At 34.3% G+C, this 27,259-nt stretch overlaps 2 protein-coding genes across 14 annotated transcripts in view; one reads left to right on the top strand and one right to left on the bottom strand.

The window, feature by feature from the left end:
• Positions 1-4,013, bottom strand: part of r3hdm1 (R3H domain containing 1) — a 38,877-nt gene extending 34,864 nt beyond the window's left edge. For 10 of the 11 annotated variants that reach the window (XM_026235696.1, XM_026235701.1, XM_026235704.1 and 7 more), the window contains exon 1: positions 3,907-4,013. The gene's annotated coding sequence lies outside the window, so the exon portion shown is untranslated. The remainder of the gene's footprint in view (positions 1-3,906) is intronic. The other variant, XM_026235698.1, reaches the window with a different exon arrangement.
• Positions 4,014-4,564: 551 nt separating this feature from the next.
• Positions 4,565-27,259, top strand: part of zranb3 (zinc finger, RAN-binding domain containing 3) — a 51,526-nt gene continuing 28,831 nt past the window's right edge. The window contains exons 1-8 of one of the 3 annotated variants that reach the window (XM_026235694.1): positions 4,565-4,583; positions 4,826-4,956; positions 5,070-5,224; positions 16,993-17,011; positions 17,098-17,276; positions 19,709-19,940; positions 23,999-24,084; positions 25,466-25,637. In XM_026235694.1, coding sequence (XP_026091479.1) covers positions 5,073-5,224; positions 16,993-17,011; positions 17,098-17,276; positions 19,709-19,940; positions 23,999-24,084; positions 25,466-25,637 — 840 coding nt within the window. In that variant the 5' untranslated portion in view covers positions 4,565-4,583; positions 4,826-4,956; positions 5,070-5,072. Of the gene's footprint in view, positions 4,957-5,069; positions 5,225-16,992; positions 17,012-17,097; positions 17,277-17,325; positions 18,531-19,708; positions 19,941-23,998; positions 24,085-25,465; positions 25,638-27,259 lie in introns of those variants that run through there. The other 2 variants (XM_026235693.1, XM_026235695.1) reach the window with 2 other exon arrangements.

Raw genomic sequence — 27,259 nt, 5'->3', positions numbered from 1 at the left:
TTCTGTTGCTAAAAACTGATCAAACTGCTTACTGGCTCTTTTGGACACAAATTCAACCACATATTACTGCACACTCCTTAACACAAAAGGCCATTTCTTAACTTAAAGAATTTTAAAGGGTGAACAGGGCACACATGGAGGAAAGTTAAAATTCAATACGAGAAGCCAATTTTTGCCATAAGCATCGCAAGATGATTTATGTCTCATTTCTTTTTTTCATATTGACTGCTCAAGTACTGGACAGAAAAAAGTTCAAGCACCCGAGGTTATTTTTTATTTCTTGTCTATGTACGTATGCGTCAGATAGACATCTTTGGCCATTGCATTTTGTTACATATTTTTTAGAGACACACACCAAAGGTGTCATGTTTTTAAAAAGGTGTAAAGTAAAAAATGAACATAATGACTCTCAAGGCTCAATACCCTGCATTCTAAACACGAAAATGGTCCAGCGTAAATCCCATAGACAGTAAAAGAAATGGACACAGCAACCCCATTGGAACTCAATTGAGACAAGTGAAGCCCATTTTTAGTGTTTTTTAGCACTTCCGTTTCTGACGCGCAGACTCAAACGAAGCTTGATGACGTCAGCAACCTGTCTGACAGATGTACATCTTCTAGTAGCTGTGCGTGCAAACTGCCATCGTTAATCTTGCAGAGACGGCGAGCTTGGGCGGGGAGTTGTTTGGTGTGAGTGAGCAGGAGTAAGTATTCGGATTAATTATTTTGTATAGTATTTTAAAATGTAACGCCAGTACGCCATATTAAGTTAATTGCCTGCGAGCTTCTCCTCCTGTCTGTACGGTAATGCGACAGAGAGCCGAGTGGTTATGACGCAATCGTTAGCCTATTTTTACAAAAACTGTTTATACGGGGCCATAATGTAACATAGAAGGTAATGGAGCCCTTTATACGTTGTCGTGTATCTTTAGAAATAAATAATGGACAAATGGAGTCTTTAAACACCTCAGATGTAAAGTTATTCGCTGTCAAAGTGACGCCAAAATGAATGGGATGTCAATGGGATGCTAACGCAAGTGAAGTTCTGCTACAAGATGGCGGCACGCAGCCGACTTCAAATTCCGGTCGACTTCCTTGCCGCCTGGTAAATCCCCTTTCATCTTCTACAGAAAAAAAGTCTCACTTTGAACACTTCCTGTCCAAACTCTTAGGATCTCTACATAAATGGTAATGTAACCAATCACAATGATAAACCAAACCGAAGATCCTGCTATACATTCATGTTACCTATTGGGGGAACAGGGCGCACAAGGTAAACGGGCAACAATTAAGACAATTACAAATATTTTGTCAAAAGCATAACCAGATGCCTTTGACCTAGTTTGGACATCAGTTCAGCTGCATATCACAGTACTAGTTCTACTTCTTAACCTAGAAGGTCATGTTCTAAAATTCACTGTGCATACTGGGTATATTTCACATATGGTGAAAACGTAACATTCACAATGACATGGAATTTTTTTTTGATCTTCTTTGGACAGCATTTCAACTTCATTTCATAGCACTAGTTTAATTTTGTAAACGAAAATGGCAAATATTGGTTGAACAGAGAGCACAATCACCTACTAGGCAAGAAATCATTAAATAAGTCATCTCATCGTCTATAACGAATGCTGTGCTGCAGAATGAAGTGATGCTCAGGTGAAAGGGGGATGGGGGCACGCAGGTGAGAATCCTCCTGTGGTGATGCAGATGAGCTCGTACCAACAGAAGCTCGTGGATCATTCCTTACCGCAGCGCCTCTCGCGCACAAACATTAATATTCGGCATGACAGAAACAGGCCGGCGGCACAGGAAACCAGGACGCCTAACAATACACCGCATCGGTGTTTAAAAATACATATAAATAAAATAACAGCTGAACAATCGCAAGGTCAGAAAGAACCCCAGTACAAGACTATGCATCATGTCAGCGCTTTACAAGAAAAATTAAGTTCACGTAACAGAAACAGGTTATGAAATATATATATATATGAATTATTAAAGATATGAATTGCACATGTAAAATGTTGCAGATTACAATGTCTGTGATATCACTGATGTGACCTTGAACCAAATGTCACTGTAATTGATCTGAACCTGGAATGATTAAAAATCATCTGCTAACTAAACTTAATATTTTCATGCCAAAGAAATGATGAGAGGTTATAAAAAAATAAAAATAAATAAATAAATAAAAACATTGCGAACACATTTTCAATAAAATATTTAGAACTATCCATGGAGCAAATGCTTAAGCGGATTGAAGTATAAAACTAAACCAAAATAATAATAAAAATGATAAAAACAGCTCACTAGGTTTGATGTGCAAAAATTAAGTCCAAAATGCTCACCAAGTATGATACCAAAAAATGCTGTCTAGATAGGCATCTCACCAAGTACAGCACCAAAATATGCAAATTTTGGAAATGTGGATGATCAAAAGCAGCCTAAAATCAGACACATTTTACTATAAAAATATTTACAATTATTCATTTAGTAATGTAGATAAAGAAAAAAAAAAATTGCAAAATATTTCAGTGGTAGATGAGAAGCTGGCACGCAACGATCTACACATTTCCAGCCAATATGGATCCTTTTATAAGTATACCTCAATTTTTTTTGTATTTTAAATCTATGCTGTACAGTTTACTTTTTTGTAAAAGTGTACAAAAAAAATATACCTGGGTCATGTTATGTTAAATTTGTGCAAAAACATGGAAGTATACAACAAAACATACTCCATTGATAATGTATCCCACAATGCAATATGATTGACTTTGACAGCATGATGATCGCACAACAAAAAAATATCAGTTTAAATAATGTAGCATAATTACATAATGAGTGCAGTGTTTGCATAAAATATTCAAATGTAATAAAAAAAACTTTTAAATAAAACAGAGAATTGGTGTTTTATAAAAAAAATATACTATTTCAGTCTTTTGATTTCAAAATTTTAAGTTTAATTCAATGTTACTGAGTTAATCACAATTTTTTTCAGTGTATATATATATATATATACTGTGTAGTAAGAAACAATGACCATTATAATGTAAAAAAAAAAAAAAAAAAAAAAGATTAATAATTGTTAATTTTGGAATCTGCCATTGAAAAAAAGTGTTTTACTAGCCATTTCTTTATAATTATTGTGAAATATACTAGAAATGTTTAATTTTTCAGTCTATATACTGGGAAAGCATATTATAATATGGAGCAAAAAGTATTAATAATCTCTTAGTTTGAAATCTGCCATATAATGCAAAGAAATTGGTTTCTAACATCGGTTTTATAAACTAATATATGGTTACCGATATATTGCACATTCTCAAGCAAATCCTCAAAAAGGGTGTAAATAAACAAGTTTTGAACGTAAATACAACATCAAACACCAAAAATAATTTAACATTTATTGTCTTCAGACATCTCCTGGTGGTTTCCTGAACAGGCCCCTAAGAAAGAAACCTGGAGCTCCGTCAACCTCTTAAGATCAACCCTAAAGCTACATAAACACATCAGTACTGCAGCTAGATGAAGTCAAAATAAAACACATCAAAGCTTGAACATATCTGTGCTTTTATACACCTGCATGTTTATTTACTCTTCATGTGTCTTATCTCTCCTTGGCCCTGGTATGCAAGATCATAACACATTTACTTCAAATATATGAAAAGCAAAACACACAGACTGTTTATAAAACACTCTTTGAGAATAAAAAGACACAGTGTCAGTCATCTGAGGCTGGTGTTTGGTTTAAAATCATTAAAAAACAGACTAAAACACTGTGGTGTGCTAACACACATGGTAAAGCTAAATGAGTTTAAACATACATACAGCATTTCCAGATCACTCAAATTCACAAGAATAACATCAGAAATCGAGATATTGTGTAGGCTGTAGGCTTACCTGTGGGATAGATAGACGTCTACGTATTTGGAGCAATGAAGCGAAAAAAATGAGTCTAATGGCTGCTAAAGGCTGAAGTCAAAGCTGTCGGTCTGTCAGCGGCATTGAAGACAAAATATTCAAACACTTGGTAGGGAAAATAAAAATGTATGCGGTGACGTAACAATATTATACCGACAGAGGGCGCAGCGTGGCTCAATCTGTCGCACAACAATATATTTATAATAATTTTGAATGGAAATGCTGTAAATTAGGAGGCAATAATTCAAAGAGCCTTAAATATACTTTCTTATAATGACGAAAATTAATTTAATTTATTTCATTAATAAGTAAAATATTAAGCTTTAAAGCAACTTTAAAATAAAATTAGATTAACATTTTAGTGAACTTATATTATATATAATTCTATATTTTACATAGAAAATATGCAACTAAATTTAAAGAAAATGAATACAAATTTGTAAGTAATTTGTATATAAAACATTAATAATAGTACTGTTTTGCTGCATTTATTTCAAGTATAAACATTTTTGTGGAAAAGATACGGTTTTTTTACATGTCACGTGACACTATTGACCAATCGGTGGTCAGTTCTCTAGTACGGGAAGTAGAACTCTGATATCTGCTCTAGGTTTTGTTTACATTTCTAAGATCCACACAAGGGTGAAAAGAGCCCAGTAAGTGGCATTTACACTTACAACTTACTGTATGTGATTAAAAATACACTTCTGCCAGTTTCATAACATGAGATATTCTGAGGCACCGTAACTTTTAAAATAAACACATCTGGACATGCCAAAGACCCTTAAGGTTGTTAAGCGACTGTTTTAACCCACCGTTAGTATGCAGTGAAATGTATACGTCAATATACTGTCAATTACATAAAACAAATCTAATATACATTATTTTACGACTACAGATACTTTTTATATATCTAACAAATACCACTCGTCGCACGGATATGACGTACGGTGGGTTTCATGACGCCACTTACTGTATTGCCGCGAAGTCAAGTAAAGCTAGCAGGACTTCGGTAATGATTGTCTTTTGGTGAGTGTGAATGCACTATGATAATATGATGCATAACTAGTTTTTTTTTAACTACAAATCAGAATGCATGTCATTTACTTCTGAATCTTTTTGAATGTATTTCTAATATACAGAGTATGCAAACTATAAGAAGTCAAGTCAAATGTGGTCCGAATGGGGTTTCTCTCCATGGCAAGGATGCACTTCAACTCCTTCCACAGAAACTACGAGAAAGACTGATGCCCTTCCAGAGAGAAGGGATCATTTTTGCTCTATCAATGGATGGACGGTCAGTTTAATTGAAGTTTCTTTTTTTTCTTTTCTTTCTTTCCCTCTCACAGTGTTCTGTTTCTATTTTATCCAAAATGTACATTGTATTAAAAAAAGAGACAAAACTAGACCATATAGAAACAGAAAACTTAGAGATTAGAGATGAGTATAGCTGCTATAACATGAAACTTGTTTTTAAATATTGTTTAAATATTTATTTTTTTCATTTGTAAGTTGTTTTGGATAAAAGCGTCTGCTAACTGACTAAATGTAAACGTAATTTTTATTTTCACTTGAAAACTTCAATACAAATAACATCAATGAAATATTAAGACTTATCAAAGGAATCTCAAATCTATTCTGTTTATATTTCTGCTTATTTTTATTCCAAATGATATCAATATACATCAAATGAAGCAAAACAAGAAAGTTACACGTTAAAAATTAGTAGAACTTGGATAACATGAATTTTGTATTTATGTTATTTATTTTTGTTCTACATTTTAAACTTTCGATACAAACAAGAAATAACTGAAATTCAAACACTGATCAAACAAACATAACTTATTTAACAAATTTTGTTTTCAACCTTTTGTTTTACAATGTATTTAAATTGTAATAAAAAAAATTAAATGAATGTTAAACTGTTGCATATAACAAGTAGATGAAATGGTAAAGCAAATTAAATGAACAGAACAGAAATTTAGTTTTTAACTTTTTAAAAATAAAAAAATATATTTAATCTTTTTTTCTACATTTTTGATACAAATAACAAATTAATTACCTGTGAAGAGTGATCTCAAATGCACACATACAACATGCATTTTTACCCATGCATCAAATAATTAAGAAATCTAAATAAATAAAAAATGTGTTTTCAACTTTAATTTCAATAATATCATTACATTTATGTATAAACCTTTTTGTATCACATGACATGAATGAGTTATTGAACCTTGTGTCTAGAAACCGAACACCATTCATGAGTGTGTGTCTATCTTTCCATCTCTTAACCTGTGCCTGGTTTAAGCAGGTGAGAATCTAATTTACTGCAGTTCTGTCAGTCAATGTTCTGGGTCAGACGGGTCAGTTCGTCGACGCTGCCGAGGGTCCTGGATCGATGGCAGGACACACACAGTTCTGTTTGGTGCAGACAGGGTCACTCACTTAATTAGGCAGACATTCAACAGGACGGATATTACAGAATCCCAAAGGAATCACAGTGGATGATGGGATGGATCTAGCTAATTATTTAAGGGAGAGAACTAAAACAAAGGCTATAACTGACAGGGTTATTATAATTCATAAAAAAAAAAAAATGCTGTTATATTTACAATGTTGCTTTTATATTTACAATTTATTTACACATATTTATTATCAAAAGTATGAATAATAATAGTAACATTTATAAATACTAGATATATTATAAATATAATTTTGGAATATAAATAAATATTTACTGTTGTATTCATTAAATATATAACTATAGTTAACAAGTTTTGTATTAAAATAAGTACTGAAAAAATACTATATAAAACTATAAAACAAAAATGTATACAAATGGCAAACAAAATAACTAAAACTTACAATGAAATATAAAAAAATATAAAAACGAATTCATAATAACAATATCTCAGTTATACCAAAATAAAAATCGACACATCATAAATATGCTATAAATAATGCATTACTGAAATAACTGCTTTAGAAAACAACTGAACAAAATGTCATGCTTAAATTAAAAATATTTATTTACTATTTTTAATATATAAAAATATTTATTATATTTATGAGCAAAGCTGATAAGTATTATATTGTGGCATTTTATAATCAAAGCGTTTCTTTCTTGTGTATTTTATAAATAAAAAAAGTGTATTTGCAGCCACAAATAGGCAGCTGTTTTGTTTTCTTTATGCTGCCATAAATAATGTGCCTTTTATCGAACAATATTGATCGAACAGCTCTAGAAAACACTTTCACACTTTCAACACTGATGGATTTGGTGTAATGTGTTTGCTGCTGATTTCTTGACATGGATGCCAAGAGTCAGTGTTTGGTTTGAGCAGCCTCAAGTTAAGCAAACCCTAATAACTGTAAGGGTATTAGTACTAAGGGTTTTCTTCCTTTAAGTGGTCTGGTGCATCTGGCCACAGAATAAACCAGCTTTTATTGACTGTAATCAAGTCTGACTGTATTCAGTGAGCCAACACTAATGTCCTCTTTAACTAGACAGGTAGTGTTTCGCACAGTGCCAGCTGCTGTTAGAAAACTCTCTTCAATTAATGCATATTGTCGTCTTCACTTTCATTCTCTTCATCTGATATTAAGATTGTTTGATGACCTGAAAACATCTAAATGAGTGCCGTATCCCATGATGCAACATGCTCAACTTGGCCTTCCGTTCGCAATGAGATGTTTTAACACAAAATTGAGTAAATTCATTTTTTTAAACATTCAGGAGATATGTGACAACAATGTAGCATGCTATACTTTTTTATTTCCGTGCAACAGTACAGTTTCACATATTATTTTCAGGTTTGAACAAAATAAAAGATTGTTTTTTTGTTTAAGCATTATGCATAACCAGTTTTTATTTTTTTTTGTGCATTTTGACAAAATGATTATTATAAAATAATGGTAGATATCACATGATTTTGACTGATTGTATTGCATGTTTATTATCTACTAAATGTATTATTCAGTTTTATTTCTTAATTATCTAATTATTTTTAATGCGGTTTTGTATAAAAATTTTAAAAAAGAGGAGATAACTTGCTTCTTGAAATCAATGGATGATGACATTTAGTGCATTGCATTGTGGGATACAGTATTCTAAGCATTGCCGTACACACTGCATACTATTTTATCTAAATAAAATCACAAATAAATAAATAATAATAGTAATACTGTGAAATATTTTTCCAATTTAAAATAACTGTTTTCCATTTTAATATATTTTAACATGCAATTTATTTCTGTGATGCAAAGCTGAACTTTCAGCTTCATTACTTCATTCTTCAGTATCACATGATCCTTCGGAAATCAATGTAATATGTTCAAGAAACGAATTAATATTTTGGGAAATCCGTGATACTTTTGAACTTTCGTCACAAAATCAAACACTACAGTGCACCAATCTAAATTTCACTTTCCACACAGATTCATTTTGGATGCAAGGGGTTCTCTGTTGGATCTAGATACTCTTGATAACAAAAGCATCTTCGAAGTTACTACATCAAGCCGTCATGCATCAGTCACCTCTATGAAGCTATCACTTTTATTCAAATTGGCACGTGATTCGTCCTTTGTTTTTTGTTCTTGAATCTAATTTAGCGATTAATTTCCCCTTGTGTAGCGCTTTGATCCCGCTAATCAGTTAGTATGCGGATTATAGCCCCAGATAATTGCTCTCTAATTAAATATGTAATCTCCACTCCAGCCAATAACCCGAGTAATCCTCTACTGTAATTACTTTATCCGTACAGAGACTCTCCGCCTACCGTCTAATGAACCGGGACAGGTGTCCACACGGCTCTGCATCATCTCCAATGACTAGCCACGTTTCATTTAATGTTTTTTGCCGTGGGAAATGAAGGTGGTTAGTTACTGTTTACTTTTCATATTAGGCTTGACAGACTTAAGAGAAAATCTCATTAACGTGAACGGTTTTAGATCGGCGTAGATTTTCAGTCAGTTAACCAGCGGAAATTTGTTAGGGTTTATTTAAGATTGAATTAACGTTGACATTCTTTTTGAGCATTTATTTATTAGTTTTTCACTAATTTCGAAATTGAATGTCATACATCGTCATCTTCCTCCATGATAAATATTCAAATATACTTGTTTCGTTTAGAAATAGAAGTGGTTACAAGGCTGCATGCAAACTGTGTATAAGCCATAGACTGTATCCAAAACATGGACCTAGTGTCCGTGACATCACCCATAGGTTTCTGAAGAGTGTTTTTGAAGCCAAAAGTAGGCTAAGTCGGCCGTCGCCATCTTTGAAGCACGTCGCCGCGCGTAACTCCCGGATAATTGAAAATGGGCTAAAAGGCAGGAACTGGTTGCTGAAGCCACGCCCACCTATCCTGATGGTGGTGATAGCAACAGCAATCCACCTGTCAATCAAGTGGTCGAAGTCCTAATTATGCAGAACTTTAAGGCTTAATATAATTAAAATGGATGAGTTATTAAAAAAAGCACTCTCCTCACCGTTGTTTATAGACCAAAACAATTTTTTTAACCAGGCTGTAAAAAAGTAATTATTTTTCTGCTGTAAAGATAGGCATTTTAACATGGGGAGTCTATGGGATTGACTCCCTTTTGCAGCCAGCCTCAAGCGGCCAGTTGACAAATGACAGTTTAAGTCACTAACTTCCATATGGGCTCCACGAGAGACAGCGAGAGGTTGCTGCTTGGAATAAACAAGTTTGTGTAGTGTTTCTTTACAAAATGAAATCGCCACCTACTGGCCTGGCATGCACAATACAGCATTTTTGTCATCTTCATGGAACTACGTGAATGGGGATCATTTTAATGTTTCTGTCTTTTCAAAAAACTTCTCAAAAACTAAGTCTAGAATACCTGTGACTTAACTGGCTTAGACTTAACAGTTAAAATCACGGACTGTTTTAAAGAAGTGTAAATGCTAAATCAGTAAATTGACAAGTTTATTTAACGTTGTCTAAATGTTGCCACATTCTTTTTGAGCATTTAATTTGTTTGTTTTTCACTAATTGCGAAGTTTAATGTCAGATCATACCTTGTTATCTTCCTCCACACCAATTATCAGAACATATTGTTTCTTTCCTAAATTCAGAAATTAAATGAGTTGCAATTAGGTTTGCATGCAAATTGTGATCGAAACCATTTTTCCATGTTGTTTTTACTGTCAGGTCGTTAATCTGAAAGAGATCTGTTACTATTCATAAGGAAATTATTTGAAATGCCTTGTCGAGGCAGTGGTTAGCACAAGTGCTCTTGACTCTTTGAGCGGTCAAATGATTGTTGACGTAATTGTCACAGTCTTTTTTTGACAATATTTAGTCATTCTCCACTTATGTCGATGTTTAATGTCAGATCATACCTGGTTACCTTCCTCCAAACCAATTATTGGAATCCTTGCTTAATTCGGAAACATACAAGAGAATTGAGTTGTTTTCAGTCGCAGGTTGTCTCCATCTTTGATGTCGCAACACTACAGATATGTCGTACACGGTGGAGTACAGTTACAGCCACATGAAAAACCTCAGCAAACCAAGGCAGGAAGTATTTAGTGGTGTTTGCGTTTGTTTACGTGTTTGGAGAGTCGGTTTTGTTTAATCGTGTGAATCTTTACCTTGTGGTTGGAGTAGATCTGCCTCTCATGTAATAGAATACAACCACTCTGTTTTCTTAACCATCGATTTCCATTTTTTCGCTGTCTTTATCTCCCACTTCTCTCTCTCTGCAATTCAATAATCCCCCTGAAGCAGAATTGCTTTTTTTTTTCTTTTTTTTTTCTTTTTTTTTTTTACAGCACAAACCACACACTGAGACACAATACTTGCTCAGATGATGCAGTGTTTTAAGCTGCACTGTGCTACTTATAGCGTGATTTCATCAGCGGCTTGTTACCAGTCAAGAAGATAGATATCCACAGTTGCTTTCATATCTTGAAAGCACAAAAGGTGAACGGCAGCCATTTCTTGATAAAACCTTACTTGCGAGTTGAAATATTAGATCTAAGGCTATAGATTACAAAAGATGCCTGTGTAAACCACAATTTCCTGTAAAATAGTCGGTTATTGTTACTACTGTAAAATCATAGTAAATTACGTAATTTGGGCTCTCAATCAAACTGCTTTTTTGTTCTTCTTCATTTGTCATTGGCTTTCTAAGCAATTATACTTTTATCTTTTTATTTTATTTTACCAGCCAAAAATCTAAACATTATAAATAAAATTGGGGTGGTCTATTTTGTTTACAAGCAGCACATCGTGCGCAACCATTTTAGGAGTAACTTTTTCTTCATAAATTCAAAAACAAGTTTAAAGTGGTGGCTAATGCTTAGTTTTACTGCAGTAACAAAGGTATTCATAAAAGTACAAAAAAGCATTGCTGCAGTTTAAAGACATTGAGACTATCTAAACTGCTACATTACATATTATTGTTTACCACTTTAAGATTTTTGTTTCCACAGAATAGTTAGCCACAAGAGTTAGAAAGCCATGTTTATCAATGCCACACTAACGCACAACACCCTCACGCCACATTAAAGATGCTAATAAAGCCATAATGCACCAGCGTATGGACTATAACTAAATGCTAATTCATCATATCGCATGATGAAATGCTACGTGAGGGCGGATTAGCATACGCCTTGCTGACACAATTACTGCGGTTTAATGAGGCCTGAACTCTAACCCACCAATCAAACGGCTACACCGCGAGCCACTATGTGACACACAGGAGCTAAACTATATCTGTCTCTGTATCGAGCGCTGTGGCTGAGACGATCGATAGCTATTGATCTGAGATAGATGGCTGGGAAGAAGGGATACTGTACAGCCGCTCATAATTGCATCAGAGGTGCAAATAAAGGCATGGGGGAGGATTGAGAGATTATTCAAAATTTTGTTTGTAACGAAAGTGAAATAAAGCAAATTAGTGCAAATTAAGTCAGAAAACAACGGCATGCTTGTATGAAATATAGTTAAATATATAATTAGGGATGTGCATAATTATATATATATATATATATATATATATATATATATATATATATATTAATGTTTGATTTGAGTTTGTTGCTTTTAGTTAATTGTTCGTTAAAGAGCTGATGTAATCTATATGCTAGTTTATTACAAAATGTCGACAAAATGTAATTTTACTAAATAAATTAACTGTTTTTCCTCTTAGGAAAACAAACTTAATATATAGAGATCTTATAAGGGACGTATCCAAATTTGAAGGATTAAGTATTTTATATAAATATTGTTTTTATTTTTTATTTTGATATTGATCATTTGATCATTGATATTCCCCAACACAAGTTCCTTGCTTTTTAATTATTATTTATATATTTTATAAAAATATATGTTGGTAACTTAAGATAATTTAGAGATGATGTAACTCAACTCAAAGTAACTGCTTGTCAAGCCCTTTCATGGGGCTTTTTATATCATTTACATAATGTCTATATATTTTATATAACTTTATCTACATTTCCTTTATGAATTTTTATTTGATATTTAATCTATGTATTGTGAATTAGGAAACGTGTACTAGAATTAAGTTGATGGTGTTGTTGACAGACAAATCAGACGGAGCCTCCTTCAGGACACAGCGGTGTGTGTCGGTTGCAAGCAGCTTTATTTAAAGAGCAGTGATTAATGTGTGGAGAAACAGCACACACGCCTGAGAGACACTCGAGGTGTGTGAGAGCACATTACACAGCGCTAGCAAGTGCTCCAACAATTTGAAGGCGAAAAAAGCCAGTGGCAGGACAGAGGCTGTTAATCATCCTTTCACAGTGAGGGAGGAGAAGACGAGATGAAGAGGGCATCATAGCTGTCTCTCTCTCTTTCCATCTGTCTCTCACCTCTTTTTCTTTATTTGTGCCTCTGTCGCTCTTAGACATTTCAAGAGGTCATTTTGTTCTTTTATTGATACTGATAAAAATATAATATAGCTATATTAGTTTTTGCTTTATTACCTTGATAAAAAGAAAAGTATTTGGGCCATCTCATGGTACAGTGAGGTTAATTCCATGGTACTTTGACATAAAGTGGCTATTTTAGTGGGGTTTAAACCTGGAAATACACTGAATGGCCATTTTTTCATTTTTCTGCCAACACCCCCCCCACACACACACACACACTCTTCTTTTATGCATTACATAAACATTTTGAAAAAAAAAACAATAGGCCTATTTGATTTTCATGCAAATAGTTTCTGAAGATTTTTTCATCAATAGTTTTTTAAAACTATTAAACTGAATAACAGATATGCTGTACAGTGTGAGCATACTGAACACCACTGTACGTGTAACAAGGCCAGTGCATTAAAACCGTTCAGTTTAATCATCATTCTGTATTAATGAGCTGCTTTAATTGATGTGTGTGCACACACACACACACACAGATCTTAGATCGCGCTGTGCAAAAAGTAACATTCAGAAGCTCATAAACTTGTTGTCAGCGCTGCCACACGACTTATTAATCGATACCGAATAGCTACATTATATTTCTCGACAAGAAGGGGGTAAAATCAATGTTTTTTAAGTAGCTAAACTTAACATTTGGGAGAAAAAAAGAATGTAGTAGTTTGCATAACCGGATATAACTGTCAGTCATTTAACATTTCTATCTTATAAAAAGCATCGTTAAATATAACTAAATTATATTTAGTTATAGTAATGTAACGATACACTCAAGTCATGATTCGATTTGATTCTTAATTTTTTTAAAGACAAATTATAGATTAAATGTGTCCTTTTATTGTTGCTTGGACAAAATGCTGCACATTTTCTTTGTAATAATTGAAATATAATTATAATATTATACTAATACTTAATTTATTGTTTATATTTTTTAGCATTATTTTTACTAAAATATTAATTTACTATACTAATTTAATATTCATAGTCTATTAATTTAACATTATTAAAATGTAAATGCTAATATATGTATTTGATTTTAGATTTATGTTATATGTAAATATTCATGTATAATATATATATATATATATATGTATGTATACACTGAACAAAATTCTTAAACGCAACACTTTTGTTTTTGCCCCCATTTTTCATGAGGTGAGCTCAAAGATCTAAGACCACCTGTGAGGTGGATAGATTATCTCGGCAAAGGAGAAGTGCTCACCAACACAGATTTAGACAGAATTCTGAACGATATTTGAGAGAAATAGGTATTTTGTGTATAAAGAAAAAGTCTTAGATCTTTGAGTTCAGCGCATGAAAAATGGGGGCAATAACAAAAGTGTTGCATTTATCATTTTGTTCAGAGTGTATTCAGTGTGTATATATATCTTTTTTGTTCTCATAAAGTAAGATGGGTTTGTTGTTTGTACAATAGTTACAATACAATACTGTATTTGTACACCGTATGCAAAATATTGCATCATCATCAGCTAAATGGGCCACTTTCAAGGGAGTGTGTTTATAACGGCCGTCCCGTACGTCGTTGCTGGATTCCACATTAATAATAAACCGAAAAGAGCAAATAAACAAATAAGATGCAAAGCTCTTTCATTTTGTGGTCCTGCATGTATCAGCTTCATTTGTTCCCAGTAAATCCTTGAACATCGTCCGACAGATGAGCAATTAATTTTTTCCCCCTGAAAGAATCCGCAGAAAATCAGTGTCTCTCGGCACTACTTAAAAGAAAAAATCAAGATGAAAAAGAGGAAGCATCTCCCCTCTAATGAGTAGATCCAGTGTTTGAACAATGGATGTGGGCGGCTCGGGGAGCGGGGTGACATTTCTCTAACCAAAATGAGGAACGTCATCACCAGGATATAAACAAATGTTTTAGGCTGTTCTGCTATTTGTTTGCATCTGTCTTCAGGAGGTATTGGAAGAAACTTGAGATCTTGGTGGATTTGTCATACTGTAAACGCTAGGAATAAGAGGAAAAGTGTATACAAGATGGTCATAAAACACTTTTTTTTGTGTGTTCTTTTCTTTTGAAGTTGTTTGATGTAGTATATGTTATACTGTACTGTACAGTAATGATCACAAAATCCAAAACTGCCTCCACAGTCTACTCAGATCATTCATCAAAAATAAACAGCAAAAAATTATTTGTTCAGAGATGTCAACAATAGAACTTTCAAATGATATATATATATATGATATATATATATATATATATATATATATATATATATATTAGGGGTGTAACGGTTCACAAAATTCACGGTTCGGTTCGATACGATACACTGATGTCACGGTTCGGTTCGGTTCGGTTCGATACGTTTTAGATACAGCAAAATGTAAAAACATCTCAACTTTTCAGAATGCCGCAAGCGCACCGCGGGTCATGTGACAAGAACCAACCAATCAGCTTCATCCTTTCCCGTAACAACGTTGAGAGCTCAGCCAAGATGAAGGATCAGCTGATCATAGTTGTATATGGATTGCAATTTTGAAATAAATTTAGTAGCAGAGCTACTGCAAGCGATTTTTAGAGCTGCAAATCCATTTATCCTTCGCTGAAATTTCCGCGTCTCATGGAGAGAGCACGTCATTGTTGCTTAGCAAAGACAGACGCCTCATGAGCGCTTCTGCCCGAGCGCTTTGGAAAGGAGGAGAAAGACGCGCTTAGCGTTTTCCATGCGTTTTTAGGCACGATATGTGAACGGCCCCTAAGGCGCTCGCTCACTCAGCACGCGCTGAAGGCTCGTTGCAAAATGTCGAATGCATTTAACAGACCAGAAATATAAGATCCTAAAATAACCAACAGGTCTGGTGTTTGGGTTGGATTCCCTGTAAGCTATAGTGTCTAAATGCTGCAGGGATAGTTTGCTGCGTGCATGTTTCTCCTTTTTTTTCGTCTTTTCCCAGATAGTACTGACGCATATATCCCAGATATTCCCGCTGGTGTTTTTTTTTTTTTTTTTGTATTCCCGCTGGTGTACCCTGTCATGTTGCAGATGCGACATACCGTTGTTTTTTTATCCACCACTCTCTTGCCATCACCATTATAGCTTAAAGGGAATCCAAAGTGCACCCAAACACCAGCGTCGTACCGAACGGTTCAATACGAATACGCGTATCGTTACACCCCTAATATATATATATATATATATATATATATATATATATATATATATATATATATAAAACATTTAAAAATGAAAAATACAAAAAAGAAATTCTTTTAATTTTTGTTTTTTTATTTGTATATTGTTTTCCTATTTTTCCTTAAACTTTTAAAATATAAAAAAATTAAATAAAATTATATATATATATATATATATATATATATATATATATATTCTATTTTTAACATGAACTAATTTTCCATATTTTTAAATGTTAGTGTAATATTTTTATATTTAATTGAATAATTTAAGGAATATATTGACTGTATTAAATAGTTTCCAAATTCTTAAATTCACTCAAAACATTTGAAAATGCCTTGTGAAGTACAGTAACGAAAAGCCTGTTTAATTCAGAGGATTATAAAATGGTAATTTTTTTGGTTGACTGTTATTCTAAGTGGATGTCTGGAGGGAGCGAGGAATTCAAAAACTAAAAACTGCAAGATTGTACAATATGGATGTTTGTAACGTCTTGTTGCTGCATTGATTAGGACTCAACCCATATCTTCAACGACAACATGCTGAGGTCAGGATGCTGGGTAAACATCATTTAGAGGAGCAGCTTGGTGGATTCACAACCTATATTAGTTGGTTATTGGGGTCTTAAATGAATGGGCATTTTAAATAAACGCCTGTATGCCGCAGCAGGGCTCCACACACTTCTGCTTCAGGATTGAGTTTTTCCATGCCGTCGGCTGCCAGCGCGAAATTGGCCATTGAGTTCAGGTGTGCGGGAAATTATATTGAGCAATGTGCACTGGCTAGGAAGCCCAGCTTTCACAACATTGCATGGATCAATACGTGCCTCTCTGGACATTGGTTTAGGGAAGAAATTAAAAACATGATGCAGAAGATAATTATTTAGACACAACTGATTTTGGTGTTTGGGTGGGTCATCGTCTTTGAACTATGAAAATGTAAGTGCGATGTGCTTCATCAGTTTTCATTTCTGTTTTGCAGGTGCATGATTGCAGATGAGGTAAGAACGTTTTGATTTCCTTGATTCTAATTCAGTTCGGTTTTTTAGAGAGCCCTAAAACAACTAACCAGCATCTTCTCCGTCAGATGGGTTTGGGAAAGACGATCCAGGCTATTTCGGTGGCGTATATCTTCAAACAGGAATGGCCTCTGCTGATTGTGGTGCCTTCATCTCTGAAATACCCTTGGATTGAAGAGCTGGAGAAGTGGATTCCCGAACTCGACCCCAGAGACATCAACTTGGTGGAAAGCAAGGCCGATACAATGTACGACAAATTTAAGTTCGATAGAGCACATCACTTGGGTTCAGGAAGTGAACAAGTGAAACATTTTATTGATTTTCTCCATAGTGAAATAGATTCTTAGAGTTAACATCATAGGTAATCATATTTACACCTAAAAAAATATATATTTATATATTCAATCTGTAATTGTCACAATATTTGCATATTGCTTTTCCAGTACACAAATGCATTGCAAAGACATTTTTGAGAGAGCGCACCATCTGAAAAACATTGCATGCTATTTCAAGTGTCATATTTATATCCCAACAACCACTAGACGTCTTAAAAATGACCATGTAATCTGAATATTAAAGATCATATCAACATCTGAATGTTGTTCAAGCGGAGGACATTTGATGACGTGTAAATTGTAGCTACATTTGGACACACCGAATGGGCATCTTGGTAATCGATCGTTTAAGATTGTTTCGCAGTCCATGAAAAAAAAGGGGGACATCGGTTAGTTGGGATCCAGTGGACCGTGCTCTGGTGGCCGAGAGATTTTTTTGCTCAAAATGAAAGATTGATTCTTGCAGACTGGGTGTGAGTTTAATCATAGTGGCAAAATTGATTCATGAAATTTATGACTGAGTACGACTTTGCAGAAGCCTCTGGAAAAGTTAGAAGAAATCTCTTGATTTATTATTTTTTTCCCCCCCTGTGTGTCACACTTTTATGAGTAGCTTTAGAATGTTATAAAATCTATTCTTGCAGATTTTCAGCCTGTAGAAATACAAAACGGCAGTAAAATCTCCTGTTCAGTGACTACGAAATTATACCACAATACAAATCACACGGCAGACGAATGAAATCAAATCACCTCCCAGGAGAGATATTAAACAAATCCTAAATTAGCTCACCTTTTACGACTGCGAATCTGGCACAAAGAATACTTTAGCTCTATCTTAGGACTGGGAGAAAGCTTGCCCTTCCACAGAGGATGCTGGGATTGATTTTACAGCCCATGCAGTCAGAGGGTCATGTTGTCTTTTTGCCTGTTATTGATGCTTCTAAAAAGAGGCTCACAAATTGCTCTGTTTACCCTGAGATTTCTGGCCCGGGGTTGAGTCGACCTGTGAAGTTGTTACCATGGCAACATCTCCCTCTGAGCTTGATGAAGGCCTGTCAGCATGGTGAATGATATTTTAACTCTAATGGCTTCTAGTGCAAAGCAGGAACACACATCATTTCCTTTCAGTGTACGGCTGGCATCTTTACAGTCTGTATCGGAAAACTGTGAGTCTAAAAAGCATCACATGCTTTTACGCCCAATGAAAACACTAATAATGTAAACTAGTTAAAATATATAAGTGTACACCGTTTCGGTTGTGACGGATTTGTAAGTTTGTAAGTCGTGCCCCAAAATTATTTTTGTTTTAGCACAAAGGCTAATGTTAGAAGCTAATTGTAACTAACCATGTAATTGTTTATAGTTATTTTCGATATTTGTCAAAGCCCATGTGCCCAATCGAACCTAACTTTGTTTTTAGAAGAAAGCTACCTTTTCTCAAACGTCAACATGGAGATGTTTGCTGACATTTCTTATGTGACAATTTATATGTTGTGGTTGTATATATTATAGTATAAAAGTAAATTCTGCAATACCAATTGCGACGCATAACATTTGTAATGTGATGCATTACAACTGGAAGCTGCAAGGTTAAAATTTGTAAAGTTAAATAAAATCTTTAAATATTGTTTAGTAAATTAGTGGAAAATCCTTATTTTGTCTTGGTTAAGTCTTTTAAGACAATAGACATGCATAATATAATATGGTACTCAATGGCTACCAGCAACAGTTTGGCGAGTAAATAGTGACAGTTTTCATTTTTGGGTAAACAATTACTTCACATCCTTCACCCTAGTTACATCAGCAGACACATAGTTTTTTTGTGGTGGACAGCAGCCATTTTGGTGTTTATCGTATTTTCCGGACTATAAGTCGCACTTTTTTCATAGTTTGGCTGGTCCTGCAACTTATAGTCAGGTGCGACTTATTTATCAAAATTAATTTGACATGAACCGAGAGAACTGAACTAAGAGACATGAACCAAGAGAAAACATTACCGTCTCCAGCCGCAACAGGGCGCTCTATGCTGCTCAGTGCTCCTGTAGTCTACACTGAAGACATAGAGCGCCCTCTCACGGCTGTAGACGATAATGTTTTCTCTTGGTGCTTGGTTCTAAATGAATGCGACTTATAGTCCAGTGCGACTTCTATATGTTTTTTTCCTCATCATGACGTATTTTTGGACTGATGCGACTTATACTCAGGTGCGACTTATAGTCCGAAAAATACGGTATTTGTTTTACGCATTATAACTCAAATGAAAAGGACAAGGTACATTTGAGAAAGCTAATAAGAATTGTGTTGCACATTTGAATTCTTAAGATGTTTTGTTGTTGTTTTGTAGGAGCATTGGCACTAGCAAAGTGACTATACTTGGATACGGGTTGCTCACGACGGATGCACGCCCCCTGCTGGAGGCCCTGAACAAACAACGATTCGGTGTCATCCTAGTGGACGAATCCCACTACCTGAAATCTCGCAACGCAGCTCGTAGTAAAATATTGGTGCCAGTCATTCAGAACGCCAAGCGTGCCATCCTTCTTACTGGCACCCCAGCGCTGGGCAGACCAGAGGAGGTATGGTTTCCTCCAAATCTGTTTGTCATTTGCTTTGATTTATTAAGCCATTTGGTAATATGCAGCATGGTTTTGTTTGAGCTAAACCAGGAGGAGATCTTGTCATTAGCTGACATATTTCCCATACTCCAGTCATCGCTCATGTCACCCAAAATTGCGAGTGCGATAATATAATAAACTAAAAGTTCTGATAAGTTCCCCCGTCAACATTACCTCTAAGTTATTAAAATAATTTGTTTTACTATTGTACTCACTATAAAATTATCTGATTACTACATGAAGTTCTTGTGCGGCACATTAGTTTACATTGGGAATAAACATTTAATGTCATTCTCATATTTTCTGTAAAGTGACAGCATGAAATTTGTCACACAGTTACTATCTCGCTGGTCTAATGACTCACTCGGAGCGAAATTAAATTAATCAATCAAACAAGAGATCATTTTCTACGTTGATACTTTATACAGTGCACCAATGTCGGATATTTTATCTCATTTCATGTGGTTTTGTCCACCTTGTTCTGTTTGCCTCGATATTACGCTAGCGGGGGTGTTTATTTAACCCATTGACCTCTGTTGAGGTGGATTATCAATGCCAAGGGGAGACGTGAGAAAAAATGAGGGTATTTTAAGTGAATTTAGAGCCACATCTCTGAATGAGATGGAGGGAAGAGAGAGAGCGCTCTCTCTTTCACAGGTCTCAAAAGCACAATGCTCATCTCTGCTATTATTGCTCTGTCCAGAGGTGTGCCAGTAATATTTGTAGTTTCCACAATCACCGTTGTCATCACACCGTCTCACTCTGTTCCTCTCTCTCTTGCTCTCTTTTTTCCCAGTCCTTTTCATTTTTTTTTTTATATATTCTGTGGGTCTTTGCTTTCATGTCACAATCTGTGACTCTGTCACGCCGGTTTTAAGAATGCAAGAATCAGGCTGCTGTGTTCTAGTAGATTTTAATCTGAGTGGATACATTTAAAGGGATAATTCACCTCGAAAAAATTAAAATGAAATTATAATTAGAAGTTGTTCCAAACTTGTATAAATGTTCTTTCTTCTGTTGAAAATAAGCCCCTTTCACATTGAGATTACGGATAATACACGGGTAATGTGTCCCGACAATTGTTCCCTGAACGTTAGATTTACCCGTACACCCGGCGCAATGCGACACAAGGTGGAGAGCAAGTGTGTTTGCTAGTTTCAGTCTGGCGCTGTTTGCATTTTCCCGTCCAGCGCCACGTCGTTTAATTAGCCAATGCATTTGTGCCTATTTAAAGAGCGTGTTAGTATAGGCGGGTCCACAACGCGCGTACACGCTGCTACTAATTTAATATATATATATATATATATGGCACACCAACCGTTTTCCGTCTTTAAAATAGCAAAAGTGGATTTGGACACGCCCTGAGTGCACCTGTGCCGTGCGCTTTACACTTTGCGTTTAGATCGTTAAAATAGGGCCCACAGTGTGCGTTCACACACAACCCGTAAAGGTCCCACAATGACACGTGACATCACGATCTGATGTGTAATGTATGAGTCGAAAATGTTATGCTAACGAATGTTAACTTTCACTTTAGCTGGCGGACTGATCTCTGCTTCATTACAGTTTGTACATATTTTTCCGTCATGAATGTTATTCTGCCATCAAACCACCTAGTAAGAGAGTTGCACGAAAACGTGAGTCATTACTACGAGTCTACGACACACCCTTTACGACATTTATTCTGGCTTTTGTTCACACAAAGCTTGTTCCGTGGCTGAACCCAGCAATGTTACTAGGTCCCCAACCCGGGATTGATCCTGAAATGCTTATGTTTGCATTCACACATAAGGCAATCCGACAATTTTCTGGGACCAATGTGCAGTGTGAAAGGGGCTATAGAAGATATTTTGAAGAATGGAGCTAATCAAATGGTTGATAGTTCCCATTGACTTCTATAGTATGGAGAAAAATTCTATGGATTCAGTGGGGACCATCAGCTGTTTGGTTCCCAACATTCTTCAAAATATCTTCTTTTGCTCAGCAGAAGAAAGATTCAAACAAGTTTGGAACAACTTGAAGGTGAGTAAATGAGGACAAATCTGGGTGAACTGTAACTTAATTTGAAGCGGTTAAAACTGATGGTACAACAATGTAGTCCTGTGTACCTGGGTGTCAATTGTTCATATATTGAAACATTGAAAATTCATCTTCATATACATTTGCAGTGAACAAAAAACATGGACAGTTCATTCTGAAAGACTTTGGTCAGAGTGGACACCATATTTAGTTTGAGGTATACGAAAATGACTCTAGACAGGTGATATATGAAAAGAAAATATTGTTACTTTTTTTTTACGATATTCAATATATATCTCAATGTGTTTTCATTTGCATTTAAATAATAAAACTACAGTTATTTTTTTAGCTAAGAACACAAGTCTTTCCACTGTCTCCACTGAAACTATGTTCCCATTTCCACTAAAAACCCCCTCAGATGGGCAGCTATTTGCTGAAGCACAAAGGTATTTCTTATATATATATATATATATATATATATATATATATATATATATATACACACACATACATACCAAAGACTTATACACTCTCTCTGTCTATATTATGAAAACTGGTAAAACAAATGAGAAATATTCTAAAAATGTAATTCCTATTAGTAATTCCTCATTGCCATAGCCTATGTTTCTCTGTTCACACAACAGCGATTGAGTTTTGTATTTGCGTGCGCATGGTTGCCTGAATCCTTTCATACCTAAAATGTGCGACGCATATGCATGACGTCAATGTTTTCAAAGATGGCGATGGCATTTTCATTAACTTCAAAACGCGGTTGTCATGTAACAGGCAAAACGCATACAATTTTTCCAGTTTTTGGCTAAAAAGGTTGTCATGTAAATGGTTCCTCAGTCTTCAGGAAACAAAAGAGATGGAAAGCACCAGACTCAGACGGCGTTACACCAGACTGTCTGAAAACCTGTGTGTTGCTGTTGTCTCTGTGTACTTGAAGCTTCTGTCACCAGAACAAATTCCTTGTATGTGCAAACATATTTGTCAAAAAAGCTATTTTTGTTTCTGATTCTGAACATCAATGCAAATTGTTAACAGTGAACATTAGGTATTCCATATGCAAATAATTCACAAAGCCATTCTTACAAGCAGAGCAAATTTCTTCGCAAATCATTCACAAACCTTGACGAACATTACAAATTCAAATGTAAATCATTAACAAAACCATTACAAGCTAATTGTTTGTGCCAGTCATTCTCAAAACCATTATGAACAGAATGAATTCCATTTACAAATAATTTGTAAGACCATTCATACAAAAAAAGAACAGACCGAATTTTAGTAAATGGTTCATAAAAACCATGTTTTATATAAAGTGTTACATTCAATTCAATATGAATGGTTTTCCCAGTTTTAGATGTGAAATTAATTCTGCTCGTGTTTTAATAAAACCCATTGAACAGACTCGGTTTAGACCCAGTTTATTGACCAATACATTAAGCAGGAAATACTGAAGGCTTCATTGTGAGAGCTGCTATTTTCCTTCTTTAAAACGTTCACCGGACAAAAGCATTACCAAAATGTACATCATTACATATGCAAAGACCTCTCAAGATGACTCTTGTGTGCGTATTGCGGGAGTCTTGACCGCCATTGCTTCTCTAATCACTTTGAAACATCTAGCAGAACTTCTTACGAAAGTCACAACACAAGTGTTTTCTTACATTATCAAGATAACCACTGTTAAGTTTATACTGTGCATAATGTGCACTGTGAGACTTTCTCGTAGAGGAAGCAGATTTGCATTTTATGAACTTAATACCCATTTTAATCAGCAGAGTATTTGTTTTCACCAGCCATAAACAGAAATCTGCTGACCGATTTTCAATAAACTCATGATTGCAAAGGCCCAAGGTCAGAACTATAAAAGTGTCCCTCTTTCTAAAGTTTTTTTTGTTGCCATTGGAAGTTACTAGTGTAAAGTTAGTTCTGTATTTGACATTTATGATGTCGCAATGATTGATGTTTTGATCTCTTGATCTCTCTTTCAGCTTTTCATGCAAATCGATGCTTTGTATCCACGGAGATTTGGAACCTGGACCGACTACGCCAAAAAATACTGCAACGCCCACTATAAGTAAAAACACTTCTTTACTGTACAGTACAGCATTCAAATGTCAATTTAATAAAAAGCATCAATGGCAAACAGTTTATGTACATAGAAAAGTTGAACACAAAAAATGGCTATATTTATTTAATTAAGAGAGTTTTTAATTAGAAGACAAGTTGTTTGCACTAAATTCTTTTTTTAGCGTTACGGTTTTGTTATTGTTGTTTATTCGCCATGCAACTTGAGGAAGTTGTCATTTCAGATGCAGGGAGAAATACAAAGAAATATTGTTTGTAAAACCATTCTTTCGAGCAAAGCAAATTGTTTGCAAAACCAGACTTACATGCAGAATTAATTTTTGTAAAACGTTCGTAAAACAATTTTTATGTGTACTGCAGATGTCTTTGGAAATCATTCGCAAATTCATTATCATGAGCAGATCAAATTTGTGCAAAATGTAAAAAAGAAAAAACATTCTTACAAGCAGAGCAAATTTCTCAACAAATTGTTTGCAAAACCATTTTTGAGTAAAAAAAAAAATGTATGCACGATGTTTGTAAAAATCATTCTTACAAGCAGAAAGATCTTACATATTGGATATCTTACGAGCACATTTTTCTGCAAATGGTTCGTAAACCCATTCTTATAAGCAGAATGTAACAGTGCAAAATATTCGAGAAAATTATTCTAACAAACAAAACAAATTTCTCTGCAGTTTACCACTTTCCACGTTGAAAATTCCTGATATTCACACACAAATATATTGTGCGAAATAGTAGCATTTTTATGAAATTAAAGCATTTTCATTGATAATTTAAGTATTTAAAGAAATTAGCTTGCCCACCATCTAAGCTAATTGCAATTCATTCTGCGATTATTTACAATGTTAAACAACATTTTACATTTGCAACACAAATTTGTAATCCCTTTGAATGCTTTCTAGGTAGACAGCTGACTAGGGTTTGCTGCAGAGCTAATTTGCCTGTGTGTGTGTGTGTGTGTGTGTGTGTGTGTAGCGGAAGCATTAATGTGAAGCTCAGATATGACTTGTGTCATGAAGATGAGTGGTGTTCAGAACATCTGAGAGGAGTTTTGTTCCTGTGTTGTTCTTATCAAATCTACAGCAGAGAACTGAAATGACAGCGATTCACACAAGGGTCTCCGAGTACAAATTAATCTACAGAGGAAAAGACTCAAAAGCGCACACACAAATTCCTGTCAATCATTCGTATATGCGGCAGTAAATATAAAACAATCATAATTAAATCTCTCACACATGCACACACACACATTTAAGACAGAAAAGCTCTCATTACAATGATAATACCTGAGGATTTTGGAGAAATGAGGTAGCTATACAGCAAAAGTGTGTTTTACGAATGAGTAAAATGTCTGTTTTCTTGTGCAGGTTTTTCGGGGCCAGAAGGCAGTGGGACTGTCGTGGTGCGTCTCATTTAGACGAGTTACACCAGCGTCTGAGCGAAATTATGATTCGTAGACTCAAGAATCAGGTGTTGACTCAACTACCACCCAAAATACGCCAACAAATTCCCTTCGACCTTCCCAAAGATGCTGCCAAGGTATGCAGTGAACGTTTCCAAGCAGTTTCACAGTTCAAAATATAAATAGCATGTGGTTACCATGGTCAGTACCATGTTTTTATTTTATTTATTTTTAAGTACCATGCTTATTTATTTTTTAAATTAATATATTTATTTGCTTTAAATTAATTTTACATTTTAGATTTTTAACAAATTGATACATTGTTGATCAATAATTATTCTATATAAATAAACAAATTTAAATCTAAGTTGTGAATTGAATTATTTATTTATACATACATTTTACTAGTAATTAAAAATACCTAAAAATAGAAGGAAAAATACTTGCATCAAAAAACAATAATGATTAGAAAATGTAATGTTTATAAATAATTTATAAGTGGATTTCTATATGCATACATTAATTTCACCAGTAAGTAAATAAATAATACTGTAAAACACTGAAAAATAAAAAAAATAAAAATATGAGAATATAAAAAAATATTAATGATTAAATGAAAATAACAGACTTTTTCTAATTTATATTGATTTCTTTTTTATTTTACATTAATATACTAGTAATTAAACTGTTTCAATGCTTAAAACAAAAACCGTAAGAAGGAAAAAAAAAAAAGCAGCAAATCTTTTAAAAATCATTTTTATTAATTTCTTTTTTTTTTTTAATCTTACTAGTAATTAAATTAACACCATAATTCTAAAAATAGTTAGAAGGGGGGAACATTTATTGAATACAACAACAACAACAACAAAAAGAAAATTTCCAGGAAACCCTTTTTTTTCATAATTTCTGTATCATCTGTATTCTGAATTTCTTTTTTCAAAAGTTTACAATCATTTTACTAGTAATTGAATTAGTTAATTAATAAGTTTCTTTTTAATTAAATTATTACCTAACCTTTTTGTCATTTCTAAATTGTTTTTGTGTATACATTAATTTTACTAGTAATTCAGTTAATACACTAATCTAAAAATAAGAAAGCTTGCATAAAATAAAAATCTATTTTTAATTTATTAAATTGATTTCACTAGTAATTAATTGAATACTTATAAGAGAAAACATGTAAATAGAAAAAGAAAACAGCAATTTCACATTAAAAAAACACCAACAAACAAAAACAATTAGCAGTTTCTTGTTATGGCATCAATATTATCCTCTCCAAATTAATTTTTCTGTATTTTCTCTCTTCTCTTTACACATTTTTTCCCATCACTTGTTCTGAACTAACTGAACAAAAGCAGTTAAATATAGTGATTTACCCCAGTACAAACGCCCCGTGCCTGTTGCTAGGCAATAGTATCCGATTAACACAAATTATAATTTCATCTCACTTGTCTCTGATCACTCTCTTTTATTTCCACATCTTTTTTTTCCCCTTTGGCAGCCGAGCGAGCTGCCAGCATGTTATTCAGACAGGAATTGACGTTAGTAATCATCACATTCTGTTCTGCTTATAATTGCTGCATGGTCTAAAAAGAAAAAGAAAATGTCAGAGGTGCTCGTTTCTCTCGTTATTTCATTTCCACGTGAACTTTCTGTGGACCAGAGCGGCAATGTGTGAGAATCCTTCAGTCTGGCTGAAGATAAAGCCATTTTATTCCCTTCTGTGTATCGCGGAGGCTCTCGTTTTCCTTGCGATTAT

This window comes from Carassius auratus, chromosome 47 (assembly GCF_003368295.1).
Source record: "Carassius auratus strain Wakin chromosome 47, ASM336829v1, whole genome shotgun sequence".
Lineage (NCBI taxonomy): Eukaryota > Metazoa > Chordata > Actinopteri > Cypriniformes > Cyprinidae > Carassius > Carassius auratus.
Note: the sequence above shows the minus strand (reverse complement) of the source record. Positions and strands in the feature narration are given on the sequence as shown.